The sequence below is a fragment of the Dipteris shenzhenensis genome, chromosome 26 (assembly GCF_047967505.1).
Source record: "Dipteris shenzhenensis isolate YYH24624 ecotype China chromosome 26, Dip_SZ_1.0, whole genome shotgun sequence".
NCBI lineage: Eukaryota > Viridiplantae > Streptophyta > Polypodiopsida > Gleicheniales > Dipteridaceae > Dipteris > Dipteris shenzhenensis.
Window position 1 is genome coordinate 26,743,782 of NC_141621.1, and position 26,607 is coordinate 26,770,388.

The window sequence follows — 26,607 nt, forward strand, 5'->3', positions numbered from 1 at the left end:
AAAGCCCACGCAGCAGAGTACCAGATAATCTCAAGGCATAATCATTTTCCCTATCTCGAACAGCACATTTGTCATCCTCAAAGATGACCTGAAATCCAGCCCTGTTAAGAGTGGACTCTGAAAGGAGATTTTTGGTGATACCAGGCACATACAAGACATCTGAAAGTCTGAAAAGTGAGCCATCAATGGCGGTAAGCTCAACTTCTCCTGTGCCACGTACTGAATATGACGAGTTGTTGGCACAAGTGACTTTCTTACCAATAGGAGGTGAATGCAAGGAAGTAAAGAGACACTTCGTAGAAGTGATATTTTTGGAGGCACCGCTGTCAAAATACCAAGTATTCAGTGTTTCATTGACACTGAAAGCTGATGCATCCGTAGAGGGGTCATAACTGCAAGTCAAAAAGGCATATGTATCATCATTACAAGTGGCTGTACTATCCCGAGCATCTGGAGCAGCCAGCCTAGAATCTGAAATGCAAGATAAAAAGGCATAATCCTGTCCAACAAAGTTGGCTGCAGCATCCCCACTGTCAGATGCATGAGGAGCTGAATCTGAAACAGCCATACCGGAGCTGTTTTTCTTCTCTTTTGCAAGCCTTTTCCTGCATTCTGCAATGTGATCACCTAGCTTTTTGCAGTAATGACAAAAACCCTTCTTCTTGGGCTTACTTGCATCATTTTTAGCCTTTTGTGAAGGCTGTCCTGACCCACTGGAAGGCTGATTTACTGATGTCTTTGCCTGCCCCTTTGTTTTTTACTTGAACTTTGAGAGCATAGCTTGTTCACCTGCACGTGAAGCCAAGTTTTTCCTGGTCTGCTCTTCCTGAACCAGAAGTCCTATCAACTCATGAAAAGTGAGAGGATTTGCACCCTAAGTTCAGCGATGTATGAAAGTTGAGATAAGACTCAGGAAGAGAATTCAGAGTGGTGGTAATCATCTCTGAATCAAGAATAATCTCATCTATGTTCAATAATTGCTCTCTGAGATCTTGTAGCTTTGTGGGGTGGACTGACATGGAGTCACCCTCTTCCATATGTGTATTACTTAACTGTCTTTTCAAAAAAGATAGCCTTGCATCATTCCGGGCTGCATACATGCTTTCTAAGATATCCCACGCTGCCTTCGAGGTCTTACACGATCGGATATGCGGAATGATAAATCTTTTCACTGAAAGAGAGATGCATGACAAAGCTAAGGCATCCCGTGAATCCCATCTCTTCTGCTCTGGAGTAGTGGCTATAGCTGCACCAACAACTTGTTCTGCAGTTGCACCCTGTGCACGACCTCTTCCACCTCCTTGCTGAGGAGGGGTATTAGGTGCCAAACCTGCTGGTCGGATCTCACCCCCATTCACATAATCCCATAAATTGCGAGAAATCAGAATATTGCATACCATAAAACTCCAGAGGGAGTAGTTGGTACCATCTAACTTGTCTTCCTGTGAAAGACCACCGAACTAGAAATCATTCTGATTTTGCTAGGCCATATCTGAGAACGAGATTTTAGCAGATACAAGACTGAATTCCCTTACTGGGAATGAAATGCATAACTCCCAAAAACCACAGCCGAGCACTGGCTGTAAATGCAACTCAGATTTCTGCACTTGCACTGTCAGAAATCTGTCCAAGCATCAAAAAACTCTCCAGAATCTGCCAAAAGTGCTGAAAAACACTTCAAGAAAGGCAGTATGAATTGAAATCTCCAAAATTGCTCTTCCAAAACAAAAGCCCCAAAATAGGCCCGAAATTGCAACCAGAAAGGGGCAAATTGATCAAAAGCCCCAAATGTTGCAAGAATTGCACTCTGTCTGCAAAAGCCCCAAATTTCACTGCGAAATTGCAGTGTAATCACAAAATCCCCAAATTTCTTCAAGAAATTGTACTGCAAAACTGAAAGCCCCAAATTTCGAGCTTGAAATTGCAACCAGAAAGGGGCAAATTTACTAAAAGCCCCAAATTTGCAATTTCTGAACAAAAGCCCCAAATTTCAGACCAAATCTGCAGATCTATCTGCAATGTTTGCTCCAAGTGCAGCCCCAAATTTCTTCAACACTTGCAAATTGACCCTTGCAAAGAATCCTTTGTTGAAAAAGACCCTGCAAAGAAAACAACTGATGCAGGAGAATCTATGTACGGGCCTGCTGGTACGGTTGTACGGATGACAACGTTTACAATTGTACGATTGTACGATCAAGCTGTACGGATGACCTTGTACGGCAACTGTGCGGATTGGCTACAAGAACTGTGCGTTGTACGTGAGTTCCTTACAGAGCAGTTGTACGGCGAACTGATTGCAGGTACGACTAGTACGGTGAACTGATTGCAGGTGCAAGCAAGTACAGCACGTACGGTAGGTACGAAATGATGCAGGATACGGCAGGTACGCGTATGTATGTACATCATTGATGCAGGTTGTACGGTTATCGCAGATCGTACGGTCGACGATGTACGGACGAGATTGGCGCTACAGTTGTACGGTCGTGCGAAGCAGCTTCGACTAGCTATACGGAACTGACGAAAAAATGGTACGGATGGCGACCACACATGCAGTACGGCCGACGATCGCGATCAGTACGGACAGCGCAGATGGAGCAGGGAGATGTTGGGCTGGAGCTGGAGTCAGAAAGCAAGAGCTGAAGGGAGCAGGGAGCACGAAGCTCTTGAACCTGCTCTGATACCAAATGTAAGATTTGGGGGAGAGAGAGAGCAAGAGAGTGAGCTGAGAGCTGAAAGCTTGAAAGCTTAGTTGCAATGAAGAGTGTGAGAGTACAACTGAAAGAGTGAGAGATAAGGTTTTGTCCTAGTGACAAAACCTTAGTAGTCACTAACCATAGTTAGTGGACTAACTGCGGTTAGGAGGAAAAACCTCTTAAAGAGGGAAAAGTGCCCCTAACTAGCTTATTAAATTACATTGGTCACTGCTGAATTATATCTATAATTCTAACAGATCCTGTGTCGGATGGTCATCTTTGTCTGCATCATCACTAGTGGCAGAAGCCACCCAATTGGCATGATCCTTCGATTGTTGTTGAGCAAGCTTCTGGTAGCACCTGTCCTCCGTATGACTGAGCTTGTTGCAATATGTACACTTGAACAGCTTAAATGTCTTTCCTCGTGTTGGTGGAGTCGATGGCCTGGTCTCCATTTGCTAGTGGAGGCAAGAGCTTGTGTAGTATCCACTGAGTAGGATGGAGATTCTTTGTTGCGGTGATCCTTTTCAAGAAGAAGAGATACCATATCTTCAAAGGTAGTTGATGCAATGCGAAGTACTTCAAGGGCATTCTCAAAGCGAGAAATCCCTTCCATACTTGTCATGAGGACAGCCATTTTGTCCTCCTCATCCGGGCAACACTTCAAGTTGGAGAGTTGTTGAACTAAAGACTGAATTTTTGCTACATGTGTACAGGGTATCAGACTCTTCCATTTTTAACTTATAAAATTGCATTTTCAGAAAAACCTTGGAGTTGGTGATCTTGTTACCAAATATATTCTCGAGGCGTGTCCAAATCTCCTTAGCCTTGGACTTGAAGTCGATATGATGAATCAATGAATCATCTAGGCAAAGCCTGATGATTGCGATGGCCCTCGAATTGTGTTGCTTCCAAAGCTTGCGTATTTGAGGCTCCGTTGATGCCTCAAGCGCTTCATCATCTTTGATGGCATCCCAAACATTCTCCTTCATGAGAAGAAGTTGAACTTTTGTTTACCATGTTAAGAATCCATCCCCCTTGAATTTGTCCACAGGAAGAGAGTTGGTGGAAATCGAACCCATGAAGCTGACAACTAGAAGAGATAGCGGGATAGTGAGAGTGATGGATGGAATGAAGCTGTAGAAGAGGAAGAGTAGATGGCGGGCACAATGGAGCTATAAAAGAGGAGATAGCGGGCACAATGGAGCAGAGGAGGAGCAGCTGTAGATGGCGAGCAGAACAGTAGCGGGCAAAGAATAGTGACGGGCAGAACAGAAGCGGGTAGAAGAGTAGCGGGCAGAGAATAATGGCGGGCAGATCAGATAGCGGGCAGAAGAGAGGAGCGGACAGAACTGTAGGCTCCGTGTAGATACGTGGGAGAATAGTGAGCTGAATGGCGAGGAGAATGGAGAGCTGAGTGGTGAAGTGAAGAGCTGAGTGTCGAGCTATTGAAGAGCTGAGTGGCGAGCTGAATCCCACGAACTGAATGGCGAGCTGATTCCCACGAACTGAAGCACGGGCTGAAGTGACAATCTCTTGGCTGAAGTGACGGGCTGAAGTGACTACCAAAGCTCTTCAATGGTGAGGCCCAAGGTGGAAGAGAGGTAGAGCTCAAGATGGGATTGGAGAAGGCATTCTTCCAAGGGGAACGAGGGAGAGAGGCTTCATGTCCTCAATCTCTTACCTCAACCTCTTAGAAGACAGCCTAACTCTGATACCAAATGAAGATGCAAGACATGGAATGGAAAGGAAAGTAGAAAAGCAAGACTAGGCAAACATAATGGAAATGAAATAATGCTAGAAAGAAATGTACAACCAAGCAAAGTACTTACATGATCAAGAAAGGCTTGAGGCTTGATTGATTTGACATGAGAAAGTACAATGTCTTTATAGGATAGGCACACGCACTCTAAGTGTCAAATGTATATGGGATAAGTCCCATAGTGACACGTGGCACTCTAGGATATAAAGTAGTATAGTACTACTCTAGAACACACTAAAAGTCACTCAAATTGACTCCATTTTCTAACACATGTTCCTAGACCTGCTCTCTCTTTCCCTTTCCCTTCCAAGAGCTTGAGGTGAGGGAGGCCAATGAAGCTACTCTCCCTCCTCCTTAGAAGGCTGCCCTCTTCTCTCCTTCCTTGAGCTCTCTTCTCCTCCTATCCAAGCCTCATAAACAAGAGCTGATTTACCTCGCCAGCAACTACCTCTTCTTCAGTCTGAAATGCCTCGCCAAGGGCCGCTTTTTTTGCATCGCCATCAACTGCCTTAGTAGCCTCACCTCCAATTGCTCCAGCCCGTTGCAAACAAGCCGTACAAGCCATACGGACTGATCCGTATTGCACCAGGGCCGTACAGTAGACCGTACAGCATGTCGTACAGTTCGTACATGCTGTACGGACAGTTCCGTACAGTACGGACAGTTCCAGTCTACTCGTATTGATGTGACATGCCCGCCATTTGCTCCTTCTGCCCGACATTGTCTTGGAGCTGCTGCCCACAAGTTGGTGCTCGTATTCTACCCATCATTCTCTTGGAGTTGCTGCTGATTTTACAGTTTCTGTTCTTCTACTTCTGTCTGCCATGAAGAAGTTCTAGACCTGCTCCAGCTCATGAAGAACTTACCAAGGTGATCTTTCCATAGTTACACTTGCATTTCTACTCTTTTCCAACCATGGATTCTTCCAAATCATGTACCATTTCGGTCGAGAAGTTTTCTGGTAAGAACTTCCCTACATGGCAAACAAAGATGCATCTTGTACTTATGAAAGATGGAGTGTGGCATATTGTTAGTGGCAAGGAGAAAAAGCCACCATCAGATGAAAAGAAAATTGCACACTGGGAGAATCTGAATGACAAAGCTCTTTCTCTCATTGGTTTGGGGTTGGGTGATGAAGTTATTCATCATTTTGATTTTGATTCCACTGCTCACAAATTATGGGCTAAGTTTGAAGGATTGTTCGGCAACAAAGTCATCAATTCAAAGGTATTCCCAAGACATGAATTCTTCAAGCTGCAAATGAAGCATGAAGACTCTCTTCTTGCTCACTTGAATCATATGGAATCCCTTGTCACTCAGCTTGCTAGTCTGAAGGCCCCTGTAGGGGACGATGATCAAGTTGATGTGCTCCTCTCGAGCATTGAGTAAATTTTTAAGTACCGGGAGATCATACCAGCATTGTGTGTGATACAAATGGGTTATGAGCCTATGGTAGCTATGCTCATTGATCATGTAAGACGGTATGGAGACACTCCGGACTCGAGTGCATTGTACTCCAAGGGAAAAGGCAAATTCAAGCCTTTCAAATGCAATCACTGTGGAAGCTTGGTCACTCCGAGGATCACTGCTTGAAGAAGCTTCCCAAGCAACAAAACAAGAATCATGCCAACTTGGTTGGGACTGCAACAAGTGAAGACGAAGAGGAAGATGATGCTTCGACACCGACTCATGCTCTCACTGCCGACATCAGAGATCTCTCTCTCCATTCAGAGGTCTATGTATCTGGTGATTGGGACTTTTGTTTCTCATCTATTCTATGTGCGCTTGGATACTCTGCCCTGGGTAGTCTCCCAAAAATGCTTGTAATAATGAGTCTTGTATCCTTGAGTCAATAAAGGCTTTCAGCCTTGGATAGTCCTTTTCAAATGATGTTTTATTTCCTTTATGAGTGGTGTGTGGCTTCCTACCAAGTCCTGTTATGAAGCCAGGGGAGGATGTATTGCGGGAGTCTTTCTATTGGCTTTGATGGGTCTCTCTATTAGGCCTAGCTGAGTTCCAGGATGTTGGTGCATTCCCTAGACCGATGCGTTGGTCAGGTAGCCATGCTTCATTTGAGCCTCTGAGCTACTTGTGTACACAGAGCAGTAGACTCCATATGGACATTGTCATGTTCTGTTCTTGGCTTCATGCCAGTAGTCCCTCACCTTTCCTTCATGGAGGGATGTTAGAATATGAAGTCAAAGTGAGTGTATTTGTGTGTCCTAAGTCCCTAGGACTAATTTTATAGTCTAGTGAGTCCTACACAGTGTCACGTGTCGTATGGGAGATTATCCCATATGCATTGTGACTTTCTAGAGTCTAGAGGCTCACACTATATATTGTTGTACTTGTCTTGAGTCTTTTCATATCAGTCAACATCAAGCTATCTACATGTGAGTATTTTGGTTTATTGCTATTGCCTACTTTGATTTGAGTTCATTTTCATTATGCTTGCAATCTTTCCTTTCCATTCCCAGAGATAGCTTGCTACATGTTTCTTCACATATCACATGGAGCCATTGTCTTCGGCAAGATAGATCTTTAAAGGAGTCATCATCAGATCCAAATTAGAGCTGAGGATGCCCATAAAACTGCTTTCAAAAGCAGGTTTGGATATTAGGAGTTTTTGCTAATGCCCTTTGGGCTCACCAATGCTCCAGCTACATTATTCATGCGTATAAATGACTTACCACGTCCATGTATCGGGAAGTTTGTAATACACTTCATTGACAATATATACTTATTTACAACAAAAGTATTGTTGAGTTTCGTGAACACTTAAAGAAAGTGTTTAATACTTTGAGGAAAGCTAGTTTGTTTGTTAAAAGAAAGAAACCATGATGTGCATGGTTAAACTTGAGTATCTACGATTCATTATTGCTCTTGATGGGATCAATGAATCCAAAGAAGATGGCTGCATATGGCCAATTTCTAAGAATGTGACCGAGTTGGGACCATTCTTAGAAATTGTCTAGAGACATATCAAAGGATATTTCAATATAGTATCGCCTTTGACCAAGCTAACCTTAGATAAAGTACCTTTTGCCTAGGGATAAAATTCAACAAGAAAGTTTTAATACTATAAAGAGTGCAATGGCCTCGGTTCCAGTGTTAAAAGTTTTTGATCCCCCTCAACTATTTTCCTAGAATCTGATGCAAGTGGCATTGTGGTAGAAGTGGTCATCTCCAAGAGGAAAGGTCAATAGCCTTTGAAAGAAGCTTTCTCTCCTTAGTGTCATTGGCTAACTCATGAATAAGAGTTGTACGATGTTATTCATGCTTTGTAAGCATGGAGGCATTACTGTATGGTTCAGAGTTTTACGTAGATGTGGACCACGATACTCTGAAGTATTTTTGTAAACAGCCTGACTTTAGTGGCCGCCAAGGTAGGTGGGCTGATCTCATGCAAGAGTCTAATAGGAAGATTCGATATCAAAGAGAGAAGAAAAATAAGGTTGTTGATGCGTTGTCGTGTATTATGCATGATATGAGATTCTTGGTATCAGAGAACGCCCACAGGCACAAGGGAGACTGAAAGTGGATAGGGTAATAGATGACGTGGCATCTAGAAAAGGCCAAACTTATGCAAGACATACCATAGATAATGATATGCTAAAACGTAATGGCAAGGTAGTTGTACCTAGTCAAAATGATCTCAGGGAGAGGATTATTTGGCAAAGCCATGATAGCCCATGTGCGGGTCATCAAAGTGTTAAGAAGACATATGATCTTGTGGAACGAGGTTTCTTTTTGCCAAAAGTAAAAAGCATATGTGAAACGGTGTTTCTCATGTCAAGTGAGTAAGGTAGAGCAGGTGAAGGCACCTGGCTTTTTGATGCCCTTGGAGATACCATCAAGTAGACAGAAGAGCATTTCCATGAACTTTATAGCTTATCTACCTACGACAAAAGGAGGATATGATTCTATCCTTGTGATGTTTGATTGTCTTACCAAGATGGCTCACTTCATTCCAACTAGGTAGTCTATTAGTACTTTGCAAGTAGCAGATTTGTTTATTAATCATTTTATTTTTTTGCATGGATTACCCAGATCCATAGTGTTAGATAGGAATACTAAATTTAAGAGTCATTTTTGGACTACAATGTTTGACGCATTTAGGACTAAGTTAGGAATGAGTAGTGGGGATTGCCCTGTGTCAGACAGAGAAAGTTAATTAGACTTTAGAGAATATGCTAAGAGCATATGTATCATTGAGGCAACGTACATGGAACAAGTGGTTGCCATTGTCCGAGCTTGCCTACAATGATAGAAAACATTCCTCTATATAAATGAGTTCACTTACGTTGAACTATGGTTATAGACCAAGGAATCCATCTACGGTTGGAGTACCTCAGAAGTGCCTAGTGCAACGAATTATGTTGTTTAGATGCGGGAGATGCTAGCGCTTGCGAGAGCTAATATCCGCCAAGCTATGGATGGGGCTAAGATGTATGCATATGAAACTAAATCTTTTAGAGAGTTTAAGGGAGAAAAGTTATTCTCAGGGTTCCTTCACACTCCAAGTTTTTGACTGCAGGAGAGTGTGCTAAGATATCACCCTGATATTGTGGGCCGTGGTTAATTCTAAAAAGAATAGGCAAGGTAGCTTGTAGATTGGGATGAACACAAGATTGTAAGCTGCATTCAATGTTTCATGTTTCTTGTTTACAGCAATTTTTGCACCCAGGTGACTCACTAATCAAGGGTATTGTTTTGTTCAATATAAAGGGTAATGCACGTTGCAAACCAGCAAGAATCGTGGACCAAGAAACAATGTAAGTATGCAATCGAAAGATACCCACAATGTTGACTGCATGGCATGGGTTACCTCTATTAAAAGTGACTGGAAATCTGTATACCAGATGCAGAAGGCATTCCCTATTTCATCATCGAGGATGCTGGCGCTCGAAGAGGGAGAAATGTTATCCTCCAGTCGAGATAGCATGACCTCGTAAGAGTCAGTCGGCATTATCCTTTAGAAGCCAACTTTCGATATAGCATTTGTGTTGCGCTTTATGTATATGGTCAAAAAAATCATAATGCCAAGGTCATTGGTGAGGTGATGGCACTGACTAGATAGATCCAAGTCCAAAAGCCCTGGTACATCAAATTGTGAAATGTGCCTAGGGGCAAGTGAATTAATATGTATCCCAAGAAGGGGGAAAAAGATGCATCAAAGATAGGCCTTAGCAAATTGACATGTGGGACCTAGATCTGTAGGGTTGGAAATTGACCTGAACCTGATATGTAGAGTTAGAAATTCCTAGCTTTGATAGGAGCGTTGGGATCATGGTTTGTTTTTCACATATACACCAATTGGATCCTTCATGGCACTTCCACTCTTTAGATTTGTTGTGAAAGCCTACTTTCTTTTTTGCATGATTTTGTATGATGTTCCACTGGTTTTCATCTTGATTCAAGGGGGGGAGGGGGGGTGTGCTAGGCCATTCAAGAATGTCTTGTTGGAAATGCAATAAATTCCCACCGTTCATGGGCATTGACATATTAAAATGTAAGGGGGGAAAAGAATATGATTTGGGCAAGAAAGGAGACACACTTGTTACACATTTTGAAAGGCGGCGATCCTTCTTCTTCAAGCTGGCACTTAAGCTTGTTATCTTGTCCGGGCTTCCTTTTAGGGAAATTGCATTTTGGGCCTAACTTCTTTGTCAATATTAGAGGAAAGAATATGGATAGGAGTTTCCCTCCATGGATTTGTGCTTAAAGTAGGTTCATTCACTAGAGCTCATCCAGCTATCTGACAGATTTTTGGGCTGTTTTTTTCTTCCAGCTCAAGAAGAGGCATGTGACAATTATTTATTTTTCACACTATGTCTAGCATGCTATTGCTACACATGTTGTGTACGGCGCAAGTTACGAAAACGATTTGGCATTCCGGTAAGACTGACATTCTATGAGAGGCTTGCTTTGATAAAGCTGATGCAAACTTTTCTTTTCTAGAAGGGTTTAACATGCTGGTAATAAAGATATAGATAGTATAATGTTTTAAGTTAACAGAATGGCAAGGTCTTATTGGTGTAGATGTTCTGTAATTCAGGTTCTAAGCCAATCATCAGGTGAGTGGCCGAGTGGCCAGCATGCAAATGTGATGTCTAAATTGGAGACGTATGAATCTCTTTCATGGTTTAGAAATGAAATGTGCATGAGCATCTGCATCCTTATCAGTCAAGGTTTCGTGCTTATTCATTTGCCTTCTGCCTTTATCTAAGGGCCATACGTTATTCAAAATTGTGTCCCTTGCTGCCCTGCACTTTGCTTAGTGAAGCTCTGATCTAGAGAATCACGGGAATATTGTATCAACTGGTACAGTTATAGTTTTTAAAATGCACCAAAGAAATGTGGTTCAGACCATAATTGCAAAGAAACTCATTTGCATGTTTAGGCAAATGTGGGCAAACATTTGCTAAATAAGAATTTGCATACCTCTAACCAGGGCTTTGGTAAGCATTGACAGCCACTCAATGAGTGATGAATTCCATTCTCGCCCTGCTGAATTGCAGGCTTCACCCACACTTGCAGTTTTTACTTACATATTGCATTTGTTGATGTTCTCCAATGGTATTACCTTTAGGTGACAAAGGTTTCTGTTTTAACAAATGTGAGGTCTTTAAAACCCATTTTGAATGCATGGAAGAGTTAATTCACCAGAATCCATGCACCTATTTTCTTGTAAAAAGAATGCCACTTTGTGAAAAGTCATATTTTTGCATGGAGGGATTAAATGCCACTGTCTCATCTATCAGGATCTTCTCCAGTACTTTTCCTAACTAACAAAAGTATGCAAAGTTTTGAAAAGAAAACTATGTGTCCTCTTTGAAGGCAAGGAATTTTGGATGAGAGTACGTTCTTGTGTGAGGGTGGGAAATCGAATTTAGTCTGATAAACTCTTGGCTGGTCTTAGATAGACGCCCATTGACACACCTGCCTAGGGAGGAGGGGTCTATGAGATTGAGAACATTGAGACCTTGACCTGCATGGTTTGGAATTGTAATGGACCTTGTGATATGAGCCTGGGAACAACTCGGAGTCATACACAGGACGAGATATTCTCTTCTATACAACTCATCCAAGCACAAAGTGCCCACTACCACTGGTCTATGGATATATGTGGGAGTTGGCCTATCTGCAGCTTCCTTTCTCTAATCCACTTCTTTCTTCTCTCTGGGTATCCTTACTGTACCAGCATTTGTACAACCAAACTCTTTCATAGGCAAGATTTTACCCTTTCAAGGCATGATGTATTTCTTCCTTGAGCTGTGCTCTTGGAGCTTCTTTCATACATACGTAATAGAAGTCTTTTCTTTGGGGGGAAAAAAAGAGCATTGGGAGGGTGTCAATTAAATTTCAGTTATTTATATGAGGGATGCAATTGAAATTAAGCACATATAAGTCTCAGAATATCTGTATATAACTACCTACCCTTTTTATTCTTTTTTCTTCTTGCTGTTGTAGAAGGACCTCACAACACCTCTTTTTTGGTTCTGCTCCTCCCTTCATTGCACCAGAAACTTCATCTTTTGATGTGAATTTATTGGCTGAAGCAGATAACAAAATACAATAAACTCTACATGAAGTGCTTGTCAATTACATTTAGCATTGTTCCCTCCTTGCACTTTGAAGCAGCCCATGAAGCGAAGCTATATCCATCCAATTTCACTAATGAAAGCTCGAAGTTTCTCTTGCCTCCCACTATCTCCAACAAGACCATACCAAAACTGTAGACATCACATTTCTTGCCGACCATAGAGTGACCTACCCATTCTGGAGCGATATACCTAGGTGTTCGCCTCATTCAAATCATCACTAGGGATGTTTCCCTATCCATCAACCTAAACATGCCAGAGTTAGACAATTTGGGCTCAAAATTCTTCTGAGTAAGATATTTTGAGGCTGATATCAAGGTGCAGGATGGGCTGCGGGGCATCCTCATGTAGGTAGGCAATGTCCCAAGGGCCACATGGAAGCATGTGGTCCAGTTGAGAACACAATTAGGATCTTTTGCAAATAGCCAATGATCTAAGGAGTTGTTTTCCATGCATTCATAGATGCCATATTCTCCTTCCTTCTTTTTTGGGGGCAATGCACGCAAGCCAATTCTTCAAGGCAAAGTAGAGCATAGGCAGCGCCAGTAGGAGGAGGCAAACACAAGCTGAAGCACAATGCATAGGCCATGCTTCAGGGCAAGCTAGGCCCCAACTGGGGCCAATGGGAGCAACACATGTAGTGCTAATAAATACACACCGCTCCACCCACCCACTACATAGGTGCTTCATGGAGAAATACTCCACTACACTCTTTTGACTAGGAACGGTACTTTGAGGAGAAACATTGAACAAACTCTCTATAACGAATGAGTCTTTGACGCGTTTCCAGGTCACAGCAAGATGACCGGTATGGCATGCACTCTTGAGAGTGCCCTCGGTTTAGCACATATTCTTAAGATCACGCTCTTTGCAATTGATCAACGGACACATGGATGATTGTGCATAGACAAAATGATATCAGAGCTATTAATAATAACTGGTATGTTCTCAAGTGGCCTCCGGTTAATCATCAGCTTTGCTCATCAGTGCATTTGCATTGGATTGTTGGAGGAAGCTTGGGCATGGGCATTCAAGTCGAATCTACTATGGTGAGGGGCTTCTAAGAGAGAACCTAGGGACTTTGGGGAACCAAAGGAAATCACTTACATGACCAAAAAGATCCACTTGAGTTGATTGATGTGACAAGTGAAAGTACAACACTCATAAGAGTGGACATACACACTCAAGTACCATATGTATATGGGATAACTCCCAAAATGCCACATGGCACTCTCTCACACAAGGACTCATGAACTAGTTCCTAGAACACACTAGAACACACTCTTTGACTATGATTTCTCCAACATCCCCCCTCAAAGCAAAGGGTGTAAGACCCAACACACAAGGAGCAAACCGATCACCCCTCCACTGCAATACTGCAAAGAGGAAGTCCAACTATCTAATACCTCCAGTGTGATAGTGACTTCTCAGTCAGCTTGCGACCGGCAATGAGAACCATCCCTTGTCACCCCTCCTTACCTTGCACTAGGTAGGAGTCTCACATAGCCATAAGAGTAAACACCCAATAAAATCATTTTTTGGGGACTACCTAGGGCAGAGTACCCTTAGTAACTCCAAAGCCACAAAAGCATACATCATTTTAGAGGGACTACTTAAGGCAGAGGACCTTTATTGACTCACATAAGAGAAATCAAAATACATATGGGTCGTCATCCTCAATCAGGGTGACATGGCAGATAGTGCTTGGTCGATGACTTGAATCTCCTCTGGGGTCTCCTTTGATGATGATGGTCTTGTTCTTTTGCTTTCTTTGTGTAGCAGTGTGCTTCAATATGCCCTTGTGCTTACAATATCTGTACGTGATGTTCTTATGGGCTTTCCATTTGCTGGTGGAGGCAAGAGCCTCTTCAGTGCCTAATGTAAAGAGCGGAGATTCTTTGTCCCGGCGTTCTTTTTTGAGAAGAAGAGTCACCATATCTTCAAAGGTTGTCGAGGCAAGCCTAAGTACTTCAAGAGTGTTCTCAAAACAAGAGACTCCTTCCATACTCTTCATGAGGATATCATTTTGTCCTCGTCATTAGGTGAACACTTCAGGCTGGAAAGTTGTTGAGCAAGAGATTGCATTTTTTCCAAGTGTGAACTTAATGCGTCATTATCCTCCATTTTTAACTTATAAAATTGCAGTTTCAAGAAAACCTTAGAGTTTGTGATTTTATTACCAAAAATATTCTTGAGACGCACCCAAATCTCCTTGGCCGTCGATCTAAAGTTGATATGATGAATCAAAGAATCGTCGAGGAAAAGTCCAATAAGAGCAATGGCTCTTGAGTTTTGTTGCTTCCATATCTTGAGTTGTTGAAGACCTGTTGTTGTGGCGTAGTTGTGATCATCTTCAATCACATCCCATACATTTTCTTTCATGAGGAGCAGCTGCATCTTAGTTTTGCCAAGTGGGAAACCCCTCGCCCTTGAACTTCTTGACAATGAGGGATGTGGAAAGAGAAGTCATGGTGCTCTTTGTGGCAGCTCACTCTTCAGCACTTCTTCTTTCGGGGCAGCCAGGCAGTGATTCAGGAAGTAGGGTTGCAGGCAGCTCGAAATGAAGATGGAGACATCGCCCAGCTTCAAGAGAGCAGGTTGGCTGCTTATACAAGGAATTGGAGTCGTCTCCCATCAACACTGATCAGCAAAACCAAAAAAATAAAGATCTCCCTTGCTGGCAAGACACCAACGAAGAGGGATGATACACCAGGAGATGAGCCGCTACTCAAACGCTGCTGCAAATAGTACCACGTTTATGGCTGCTGCCTCATGGCGGATGCTAGAATATGAGCGGGCAGCAGGAGTGTGAGCTGGAATATGCGTGGGCAGCAGGGATCAAGCGAGGAGAAGCATGGATGGAATATGCATGGTCAGGGAGAAGAGGTAGCAGGCAGGAAGAAGAGGCAGCATGGGCAGAAGAGGAGGAAGCGCGGGCAGGAAAGGGAGAGCCGGAGGCAGGCGGGCTGGTGCATGGGCAGCTAGCAGCAAGTTGATTAGCCCTTGTCATTCCAATTTTAAAATTCATTTGTGCAGGGACAGGGCCATAAGCATGCAGCCAGTGAATAGTAATTTTATTATGGAATTGGTGGCAGCATGTCTTGAATGTCAACATATGCAAGTTCATGCCTCACTCCTTCAAGAAAGAAGGGGTACTTGCTAGACTGCTTGACTGGATCATGGTTAGTGATATTCAAGGATTATGGCAGAGATGAGTTGCTCAATGGTGCTCAGCTGCAGTCAAAATGTTCAGCACCATGGGTCACATGCACTTTGGGTTACCCTTTACAGATTGAATCAAATGGATGTCAAACAAGATCGGGCGTTGGCTTGTTTTATCCGATATTCCCTCTTTGTTCTACCAAAACAGATTTAAACAATATGTTTGATTGGTTTTTTTTCAGGGGGATCGACTTTTTTATATCCAATGACAAGGAAAGATTGTGGCACCATGCTGACATGACCCATCAGATATGATTTGTCTTCCATGTATTATTTGGCTGTTCAGAGGCCAGATCTATCATGTTTCAGAAGAGGCATTATCTCTGGTAGACATCTGGAAGACAAGTTGACCATCTGCAGGTTTAAAAAGGAGACTGAGGAACCTAACAAATGGGAAGAATGGCTCAGAAGATTGGTAGATTGTTTCAGATTCAATCCAACAGATGATGAGGACAAGTTCATGTATGCTACCACTGAAGACTTGAAGCCCTATATTGCCTTGCATGTGAGAACTCAAGATCCATGGAATGTTGGGGCCTATGAACTTATTTGAGCCCAAATACAGCAGCTATAATCAAGATGATTTTCAGTTCCTGATGTTAGGAAAGGACAGCATAACCAAATATGCAATGCAAAGATAGCTCATTGAAGCTGCTATGTGTGATATATGGAAAAGCAATCAATGCTTCCAATGTGGAGAAAAGTGGACAGCAATCATAGAGGGGTGTAGAACATGAAACTCATGGGAATAATCAAGTGTGTTGTTGTGGTTTCTCTCTCTCTCTCTCTCTCTCTCTCTCTCTCTCTCTCTCTCTCTCTCTCTATATATATATATATACTTGGAGGGGAGCGGCTTCGGTGCACTCTCATGACTGATCCACTTTCATGACCAGGTTTGCATTGGGCTCTATCTGATGGAGATGTGCCGATGCAAGGATACATTACTATGACAAATCAGAGAGTAGCATCTGGTGACTAGGCCATAGGATATAGAGGCTAACGGAGCACAGCAACACATCACATACTTTTATTTATTTGAGTTAGCTCCAAGACATAGCGGAGTAGAGGAGGAGGAGCTAGCAAATATGGCAGCTTGGATTAGCAAAGAGAGCGACACGGTGCCATTGAGAGAGGGACGTAGAGACCGCACATGAGACAAAGAGTGTTCAGAGCAAGCACATTCTATTGAGGTCTGACCTATAGCAGCTGTCCTTAGGGGAGACCGACAGAGACGAGGGGCCACTCTTGACATACCTCAGTGGGTACAGAGATCGAGGAGACGGCATCCCCCCGCCACAGCGTGAGATAGCTCGATAGACCCAGATCCGAGATATCTTCACAGCTCACCGGAGAGCGACCACTGTGTCGGGCTTCGGTTTTTGAGTCCCAGCTCTTAGATTGCTTCAGTTTGCTTTAGTTTTTATTTGATTTTTGCTTTTGCTTGAGCTCCCAAGCTCAGTAGATCAACATAGATTAGTACTCAGCAAGGGTCCTAGCACGCCCTTTACTCCAACCCACTGTGGCTTTTATGAGTCTCCTTTTTTGGGCACTTTGTCCCATAGGCCTGCGAGGCCTCCCGTGGACATTAATGCATCTTTCTTTCTTTCTTTCTCTGTGGCCCTAACCTATCAGAGGTGGACTAGGCTCAAGTGTTGGAAATGAGGGTCCATTATCCCAATTGTAATCCCCTACATGAGAAGAGCACAAGGACATGATACCAATATAGGAGTGGGGGGCATGAGAGTCTACTATGTGAGCATCAGGATGGATGTACATGGGTAGATCTAGGTGGAGGGAATCCTCCACATGACAGCCACGTGGGCAGCACTTGAGGCTGCCATGCATGCGCCACATAGTCCAGTGATAGAGGTGGGTAAAAGCTCTGGAAGAGGGTAAGCTTGTGAGCAGCATGCAGCAAGAACAGGACGTAAGATACAGGCTGTACAACGACATCTGCAAGTCTTCTTGGACAAGGCACGTGGACCAAGTTGCGTGGCTGTTATGGAGGACTGTGCAGGAGCTGCCAAAGAAAGACATTGTTGTAAGATTGCTGCAAAAGAGGCTGGCAGAGTCAGCACACAAACGAGGCGCATTAGCAGTATGAGCTACTGGAAAGGCCTGGTTAGGCTTCGGGAAAGGGCAGCTGGACTACTAGACAGCCAGCATGAGGTGTCTGTGGAAGACCTCTTATAGGCTAGCAAAAAGAGCCAACATTAGGTTGGCAAATTCACAGACGAGTTGGCTGGTCTGTGGCAGGTTGGTTGGATGGACCAAGTTAGTTGGCTGGAGGACGGAGTCGGTTGGTTGGAGGACTGGGCTGGCTGGCCTAGGGGCTTACCTAGTCCTATAAAAGAGCGCCTTGGGGGTGGGGTCCAGAAATTAGTTTACTCTTTTGGCATTCCACCTTACTCCAGTGTGGAGATCAATGATCTAATGGAGAACAGAGGATTGGATGAGTGCAATAGCAGAGGTTCTCACATACAGTTCAGACTAGAAGTGGCACTCACACCTTGGAGTTGATCTTGGTGTATACCTAGAGCCAGTAGGAGACTACACGTCTACATGAGGGCACTGTCCAAGGAACTTGCACTATGGATGTCACTGAAGCTCATTGAGGAGCACACAACATGGGAGTGCAAGGACAGAAGTAGGAGCAGTATTTGTGTTCACCATAGAGCATCCGGGGCAGTGGACGGTGTGTGAAGATTTTTGAAAACCCCAAACTCATCTTGTACGTATGTGCATGTGTGATGTTCAACTTGTGGCGTTCAATCAGATCTTGTGTAAGCAGCTTTCGAGTACAGCATGGTATCCAATGTGACGGTGTTGATCGTGGGTGACATATGTCCGTCATAGTAGCCCTTTACCAAGTGTTCATAGTGTCATGAGTGGAGTTCCGTATTGTGGTGAAGACATGGGAGCACTCATGTACTTTGTGTGGGCATCATGGATGTGTAGTTATATGTGGCAAACAAGCTTTAAAGGCTTTGATGGAAGTGTATGTGCAAGGGAAAAGGTGAGCCTAAGGTTGGAATATGTGCTTTAAGTGCCTTGGTGTAAGTATTGTGGGAAAACTTTGGAGTGGTAAAAAGGAAAGCATGAGGTGGCAACTCAAAATGACGTGGCTATTTTTGAGAGAAGGCAAGCCATGCATTGAAGGTGGCTACGTGATGGAAAGGAGAGTTTTCTAGACGGTGAGCTGGAGCTACGTGGAGATGGCGGCAGGGAACTGATCAAGCTACGCTGGAAGGATCCTACGTACTGGACGAAGGCTTCTGGGAGAGAAAAAAGGGAGAAGAGATCGTCAGTTCCGAGGATGGAGAGCAGCTGGAAGCTGAATATCATCACGAAAAGAGGAGATGAGTGACGTAGATATTGCATTAGAGACAGGTGGTGCTCTGGTCGAGAGCTTTAGGACGGAGCTGTGTGCTCTATGAGCAAGAGAGTAGCTGCAGCAGTGATCTTCGCATGAAGGTGATGGGTGACGAGCTTCTGGGGGCGTCTCTACTATGAAAGGCCTAGAGGACTTTGGTCGATGTGCTATTGTGAGCTGCTAGCAGGGGGAATTCCACCATATGGGAGCTCCTGGATCATGGTGTTGAGAATGTCTACGGGTCGGGAGTTCCAGAGACAAAGGAGAGGATGCTCTGTGAGCTGGGTATCGTCTAGTGAAGGATAGACAGATCATGAGGGAGGTGGCTCTTGCTGGGCCGTTGTCTCGACTTTGGAAGGGCTGTCTCGACTTTGAAAGGGCTGTAAGGGATTTGGAAGTAAGAAGGTGTGTGCACCCTGAGCATGTGAAGTTACAAGGCAGCTCACACCATAAGAGGAGCTACTAGAAGACCTGGGTGATGGGAGTTCGGTGTGCTCTATGAGCAAGAAATAAACAATGATGGCTATGATCACGTGATGAACGACGGTCATATGTTGCTTGACGGGGGAGCTTCTGGTTTTGATCGGGGATATTGCTACTATTCGGTCTGGAGTATCATGAGTGCTGGTTGTTCCGTGATCCAAGAGAGAAGCTGTGAGGCTACGATGCACACTTGGGGGTAATGGGCAACGGAGTGGCGTAGTTGAGAAGACGGGCTGGCTGGTCATTGGATGGGAATGATTGCTCTAAGGCTGAGAGTAGAGAGGCCTTGCCAGGCCGGATGTTGAAATCTCCAGGGGTGGCGAGCTGTGATATGGGAGCTTAGTGCACCTCGGACTTCCGTGAGTCCATAAGGAGCTTGTGAGTGGTAAATGGTATTGCCAATGGGTTGTTGGCAGTTTAGTGGATAAATGTGAAGGTAGAAAAGAAGACGAGGTACTCAATGTGAGGAACTCAAGGGATAGCGAGCTATTACACGAGAGCTTGGTTCACTTCAGATTCAAAGAATTTAGATGAGAGCTCATGGATAGCAAACAACTTGTATATGAGATGTGTGAAGGCCTTAAGTGGTTGTGGATGATGAATAGTTGTATTTGTGGAGTACACTCACAGAGATGGTTTCTAAAAGACGTGACAGTAGCACTTGAAGATCAAAGAGTTGGAGTGTAGACCTTGAGAACATGTACGAAGGGCTTGCACGTCCTATGATTTTTTTGATCATGTTGCTAGAAGTGTGTTGCACTTACTTGATGTTGACGGGACAGTCCCTTTTAGATTCATGATCATGATGACGGTTGAGAGAAGCTCCCCTGTGGGATATGGGTTCATAGCATGCATGGCTGTTTATACCTTGAGTTGTCAGGAAGTGTTCATGGCAGTTATGCAGTTCTGAAGTTGTCATTTTTTGGAGTTTTATGTTTCATGGGTCTTCTATGTATTTTCTAAGCTTGATCTTAGTCAGTAGGAGAGCTTGTCTTGAGCAGTGTAGTCCTTTGGGTTCTTTTTGAGTTTTTTTAAGCTTTCAGTGGAAATGTGGCCAGAGTATGAGTGGTATCCGGAGGTGTGTAGAGACAAGGAGTTTCAATGAAAGCCTTTTACCTTCTGATAGTGTTGTTCACTTGATTTAAATGTGGGATGAGGGTGGCTGTGAAGGCGGATTAGGCTCTGCTCTTTTTGTCCATCGAACGGCTGCGTGTTTTGGGATCTTTGGTGAAGCTTTTTGTAAAGTGTTTGGCTCAGATTTATGCAATATATTCTGAGACATTCTGAACTATTCCACTGTCATCTATCTCTTGAGTTTGGTGCTAGTGAGTCCTATCTTGTGGATGCTTAAAGTTGAAGTTTGAATTATAGCATTCCTTTCTCCTCTCTAAGATCCTGCCGTAGCACTCCCTATCCATTTAGTATTTCCGCTGTATGGAGAGACTAGCCAAGAGTTTACATTGTTCTAACATCAGGTGGAGAAGCTCCAAGTACTCTTACTGGCACAAATGATTGGTACTAAGCCATCAGTCCGACTCCATATCCTCTTGCCTGAGTTTGGGGTCCCTCCACTCCCAGCACAAGAGTTTGGGGCACGTACTTGTTGGGTTTGTCGCCAAGCATTAATGTTAGTTGGGGTAGTGTGATGCCATTGTCATGCAAAGCTATCTAAGTTATCTGTTCACCATCAATGACTGATACAAAGTTGTTTCCATCATTGTTGGTACATTACGAATCGTCTTGCATTGATTTCTCAGAGCTATTGGTCAAATCCTTGATAGGTAGCCCCCTTTCTACAAGCCATGCTGGATGACACTTTGATCCCTGTTACAAACAAGTGATAGTAGATACACTATCTATTTATTGCACCGTATAGTTCATCCTATTGCTTAGTCATTGATTGTGACTTGTTACTTGCCATCCATGAATGCTGCATGTTTTGCTAGTCATGCTGCATAAACTAGGTTCTAGTGCAAACAGGGGTTGAACTCAGCATATTACGTTTGTTAAGTAAACATGCGCTTGAAATATCTCTCGTCTCCTTTCTTCTCTCTTTTTTTATTTTTCATCTCCTCTAATTTTTTCCTTCCATTATGACGGGTTGTTCATGTCAAGAATAGTATTTAACTTTTAACTTTTGTCTAGTAGAGAAGGAATATGTGCAACTCATTACACGCATTAGGTGAGGTTTGGGGTCTCAAAAGGCTCCCTAATTAGTGTTTCTTGTACCAATGAGAGTGCTCCATTTTGTGGTCCCATGCCATATTCAGGTGGCATGCGCATTTACTATGCCTAGGTCTAGAGGTGGTGACAATTTGAAAAGGGGGGTTTATGTCAAAAAAATACAATGGATTTTGAGAAGACCACCGCCACGATTGGGGAGGGAGAACCGTATGCTTCCATGTGTCCAACATTTTAAAAAAGTGGGGGGGTATTTAACGCATTTGTATTTGTGCAAATGGGCATGCGTCACATGGCTGTAGCACCGTGCGTGGACTAGAGCAGGCTGTGAGAAACACGGGCCTGCTGCCATGTGTATGCCGCACACCATTTATGGGGGTAGATGCCTACCAAAATGTTAATGCTTTTTGGCTCCTAGTGGGATTTGAACCTCTAACCACCTGGCTCATAGCCTTATTGTCTAAACACTAGACCATGCAACCTTCTTGCCACATTTTATATAGTCGAGGACTACTACTCCTTGTCCATCATAATTGCTTGCAAAACTATGTGTAGTCTACCAAAACCACCTTATCCTCCATTATGACCCCTACACTTATTATGAATTTCAGTAATCCATTCCTTAGGATGCTCTTTTGAGACCCCAATTCTCTCCCAATGATTTATGATGAGCAGCAATGCATATCAGCATATTAGGAACGCTAACATGGCATGAAAAATGTTCTTGGATTAAAAATGCATAGTTTTGGCACACTATTGGTTTTCTTGTGTTCATAAACATGTCTTTCTATTTGTCTGCAGGGAGGGTCATGTGATGATTTTTGGGCCCATGCATTATGCTTCTCTTGTGCTTTAATTCAAGAGTGGCAAGAAATAACTGCAAGAGATGACCATAGTAAGTCCATGTTTTTTCCTCCATTCTTGCATTGGGAGAGTTCATATAAGTTAAGAATATAAAGCACATATGAAATATAGAAACTTAACCATGTAAATTTGCTTCTTGAATGTTGATGTATTTTTTCAATATGTGTCAAGGTGTGGTATGATCTAAAAGAATATGGATCGAATAAGGTCAACTATTATGAAAAGCCAAGTTGTTTGGTTCATGTTTCATTCTTGGACTATATGGATTTTAAATTTGTCTTGCATTCATAAGATGCAAATAGACGGCAAGAAGGCTCAGTCCTCATTGAGAGGACTCCATGTCTAGACATTCCAAGTGCCCCTTACATGAGAGCACAAATACAAGGCAACACACGCCCAAATCTTGATTTTTGTCCAAGCTGAGATGGGGTCTTCACAATTGGTGCATAGGCAATCTCAAAGCCATAGACATAGGACCAGTCTCACATGAACAGACCACGCTTGGCTAGGAGTGTATATGCTCATCTTCCCTTGCTCTCCTCTCTCTCTCTCACACACACACACACAAACCTCACATAGCCCTCCTTCATTCAAATCTCTCTCTCTCTCTCTCTCGCTCTCTCTTTACACATAAAGTCAAGATTTCACATAAAATAATAATTCAAACTTTGGAAAAGAATGACGTTTCTTTATTCCAAAAAGAATCCTTTACAAAGAAAACACTTCCTATAGGAAGAGAGAAGTACCTGCCACCTTTCCCTTGCTTTACCTCTAGTATCTCAATCTCAATCATAATCACAATCTAAATCTCGATCTCAATCTTGTTCGTAGGTAGAATACAAATATCAATCACAATCGCAGTCTCGATCTCAATCTTAAAATCTACACTTGAAACCTTGGTCTCGATCTCAATCCAGTTCTTGAATTTGAATCTCTTTCAATTGTCCTCAAAATCTGCACGCATAAATCTTCTTCAAAAAATTTGTAGAGGGAACTGTTCTTCTCCGAAAAAATCTTTTTAACTAAGTGTGAATCCGCTTTTCCCAATCTAGTCCTCCTTTTCTTGATTTAGCAGAAAATCAGCCCTCTTTGGAGATGCATGTCTCCAAAATGGTGTGGAATCTGGAAATAACCAATAAGGCGACTTCTAACCATCTCTTGATTCGCTATAACTTTTGTCCTCATTTGAATCTGCCAAAATCTGCTGTTCTAGGTCTCAAATCTGCATTTCCGAATTCGGCATGGAAATCGAAGTAGAAAAACCACTCCAAAGTGCTTTTCCATGATCTTTTGACCATTATTTCACCATTGAAACAAATCAACCATGTAAATTGCAAAGTATCAAAACTGTAGCCTCTTGGGAAGTCTACAACTTTCTCATGCAGACTTTTCCAAAACGAAATGCCTTCACATGCATATTTACCTTTCAAAAAGGGCTTATGTAAATTTTCCGATGACCAAATGCTCCAAAAAAATGTAATAACAACAAAACATAGAAGCAAAAGAGTGCAGTGAGCTGAGGCGTCACATTGAGTTGTTAGAACAGCATCCTATGCTTGCCCTTTCCAAAAACCTATGTGCTTGTACATAGCTATCTCCACCCCCCAATGTGTGGAGATAGCTTTCCAAAAACCTGTGTGCTTGTACATAGCTATCTCCCTCCTCTCAGCCCCTTCCTCTCTCCGGAGTGATGAGTCCCAAGTCCCTCTCCCCCTTGCTTTGAAGTTTGCAGGCTGCAGCAAATTTTGCAGCCCTTTCGTTGCATTTTTTGCAGCTCCCTACCCCTCTCCATCCCTCTCTTTTATTCTCTCTTTCAGTCGCTCCTCCACGTGGCATTGGGACTGACTATAAGTCTTCTTGAACTTAATACACCCCTTGGCTTTTTATACCAGAATGCACAGTAATGTAGCTACCATTTCATAATCAATATTTCCTCACCAGTTTTGATCTCATTGATGGATAATTCCTAATGAAAGACAGCAACATGTTTTTTTATAAACAGGCCTCTTTTAACATCTGTACAAAGATCAAGTCAAATTTTCGAAAATGTTGGGGGATGAGCAACTGAATGTCGTCTCTGTACTTTTCTCCTGAGCACAAAAGCTCTGTTGGAAAACCTATGACAAAGGTCCCGTAAAATTTTGCAAGCTGGCTCTCTGGAGATCTGCAAGCAAAGGGTTGCTTATTTAATGACTATATATGTGGGGGATGTTTCATTAGAGTGCAGTATCTCCATCATACTTTTGGGTCTGACAGAAGTGTTTTTATGGTGCAGGTGCTCATACTCTAAGAATGCGTGCACCTGGCAACCAATTCATGAATAGATAGCCCACAAATTCCATGATGATCACCAATCCTGCGGTAATGCATTGTAAGAGAGAGAGGTACAATGTTACAGATATACAAAACTCGTGAATACTGACATCATTTCTCTGTCATCTAATGATGGATGTCACTCAAGATGAATTACAGTACTCGAGCATGAACTCAGTTCATGCAGTGTACATACAGATAGATAATCCAGAACAGAATTGCTTCTTTAGGAACTGCGGGACCTGAAGCTTCAGAGTGTCTTCAAAATGCTGAGCACTCGGAATATTTCGTGAACACCTACATTAATTGTCTAACAAATATTTTCTTGAGGATTGAGATATCTTATTATACCAACTTGGGCACATAGTTACGAAGTTGACAAGCTCTAAATCTTCAAGGAATTTTCTCAAAACCATGTCTATGCAGCACGTCTAAGGGTTGCAAGGTGTCTTTGCAATTTCAACACATTATCAGTTAGCAATTAAGGTTCTCTCCTATTGAGATTCAACGAATAACAGCTCACTTCTGATGCAGCCATCCCGTATCCTAGCTAAACGTACAGTATGCTGGGGGAAAGGTAATGATATTTGGAAGGAAATTTTCTCTTCCTTGAAAACTTACCCTTTCATTATATTATGGAAAAACCAACACGAGAAAATACATACCTTGTTTGCGCAAGTCCCAACAAAAGATCCAAGCAACCTCTTAAGGCACACAAGTGACCCCCTCCCATGGTAAAATTTGCAAAGAGAATAGTAAAAGCTGTGTAAATAAGGTGAAAAATTAGAGATCCATGAGTCACCTATCTTGCTTGCCCCTTTGGCCTTCAAATGCTTGCTCAGGTCTCTCATACAATTTTGCTGCCTCTGTATCTTGCTCTTTTTAAAATTACATCACAAAATTCATCCTTTCAGGTTGACAGTCCCACAACCTGTGATTTGTTTAGGCAGCAGATCTGCACATGTATTGTCAAATAGGACCATGACTGTGAAGTCGCCACCTACACTTAACTCATCTCTCCCTAGTTGAGGATGATGGGGTGTTAATCCACAAGTTCTAATATGTGCAGTACCTTCAATGTGAGGACTTAGAGAGGAATATCTCTGTTCTGAGTCTAGCTGGCTGGGAATCCTTGGAACACTTGTCCCAATACTTCTAAGTGTGGATGTTCTCTGCCCAAATCTGAGATAAGACCTTTGTCGTCTAGTAAATCACCTCCCATGATCTGTCTGCAAGTTTCTCCAAAATGAAATGCAGGGCATAATCTCTTGAAGTACCATCATCCACTGATGATACTTTCGAGTCAGGGAGTAGAATTGCTATGTGAATGAAATCACTGAAGAGTTAAGAGATCTTGGATGAAGGGATAACGATGACCTCAGGTGGAAGAACATACCATCAAATGGTTGTGCAAGTAAGGACACCGAGAATAAGTTGAAAATCCCCCTCCAAATACTCCTAGGCTGAGTGTGGGCCCATAAACGATCCTTTGCACTTCTAACTTACTCAAATCCAAAAGCAAAGGTTGCTAGGCTAATGTCCACAAACTCTTGGTAATATCATGCAGCCAAAACTATTTGTGTATTGAAAAACTATAGTGTTTTTCAAGTAGACCTTGTTGAAAGCCAATTCTACTCTCCCATAAAGAACCAAACTCTCCAGCTAGGGTCGAGGCTCACTCTCCCATGGATCAATGTCCTACACCTTACCTTGTCAGCGAATGATTCCAATTCTTACCAGTGGGTTGAATCCAACCCCTAAACCTTGTAAAGATTTTAGAGCTTGAGGTGGTGAAGAACCAATGATTCCAATCCTTGCCAGTGGGTAGAATCCACCCTAACGTTCAAGTCTTGGAAAGAATAAAGCTTAGCTATTAAAGCCTTACTTCGTAGTTTTGGGTCCGATACGTTGATGCCTCCTTGCCTCGAAAGAATGAATATCCCAATCAACTATGTCTCTACCATCTCTCCTCCTATCAAGTAATTGAAGAAAAGTTCTATAGGAGTCTATGGATGTGCCTAATGCATTGAGGATCAAAGATGGACAAAGAAACCATGTACCACATAGTAGCTAGAAAGACCTCGTTGAGAACCAAAGCCCTATGTGCAAGAA

General features: G+C 43.0%; 1 protein-coding gene across 1 annotated transcript in view; it reads left to right on the plus strand.

Annotated features, from left to right (window-relative positions):
• Positions 1 to 24,871, plus strand: part of LOC147884898 (protein MID1-COMPLEMENTING ACTIVITY 1-like) — a 73,348-nt gene extending 48,477 nt beyond the window's left edge. Inside the window, exons 5-7 of the mRNA XM_087397357.1 lie at positions 10,247 to 10,353; positions 22,120 to 22,213; positions 24,458 to 24,871. Of these exons, the coding sequence (XP_087253483.1) occupies positions 10,247 to 10,353; positions 22,120 to 22,213; positions 24,458 to 24,510 (254 nt within the window). The 3' untranslated portion in view covers positions 24,511 to 24,871. The remainder of the gene's footprint in view (positions 1 to 10,246; positions 10,354 to 22,119; positions 22,214 to 24,457) is intronic.
• Positions 24,872 to 26,607: the final 1,736 nt, after the last annotated feature.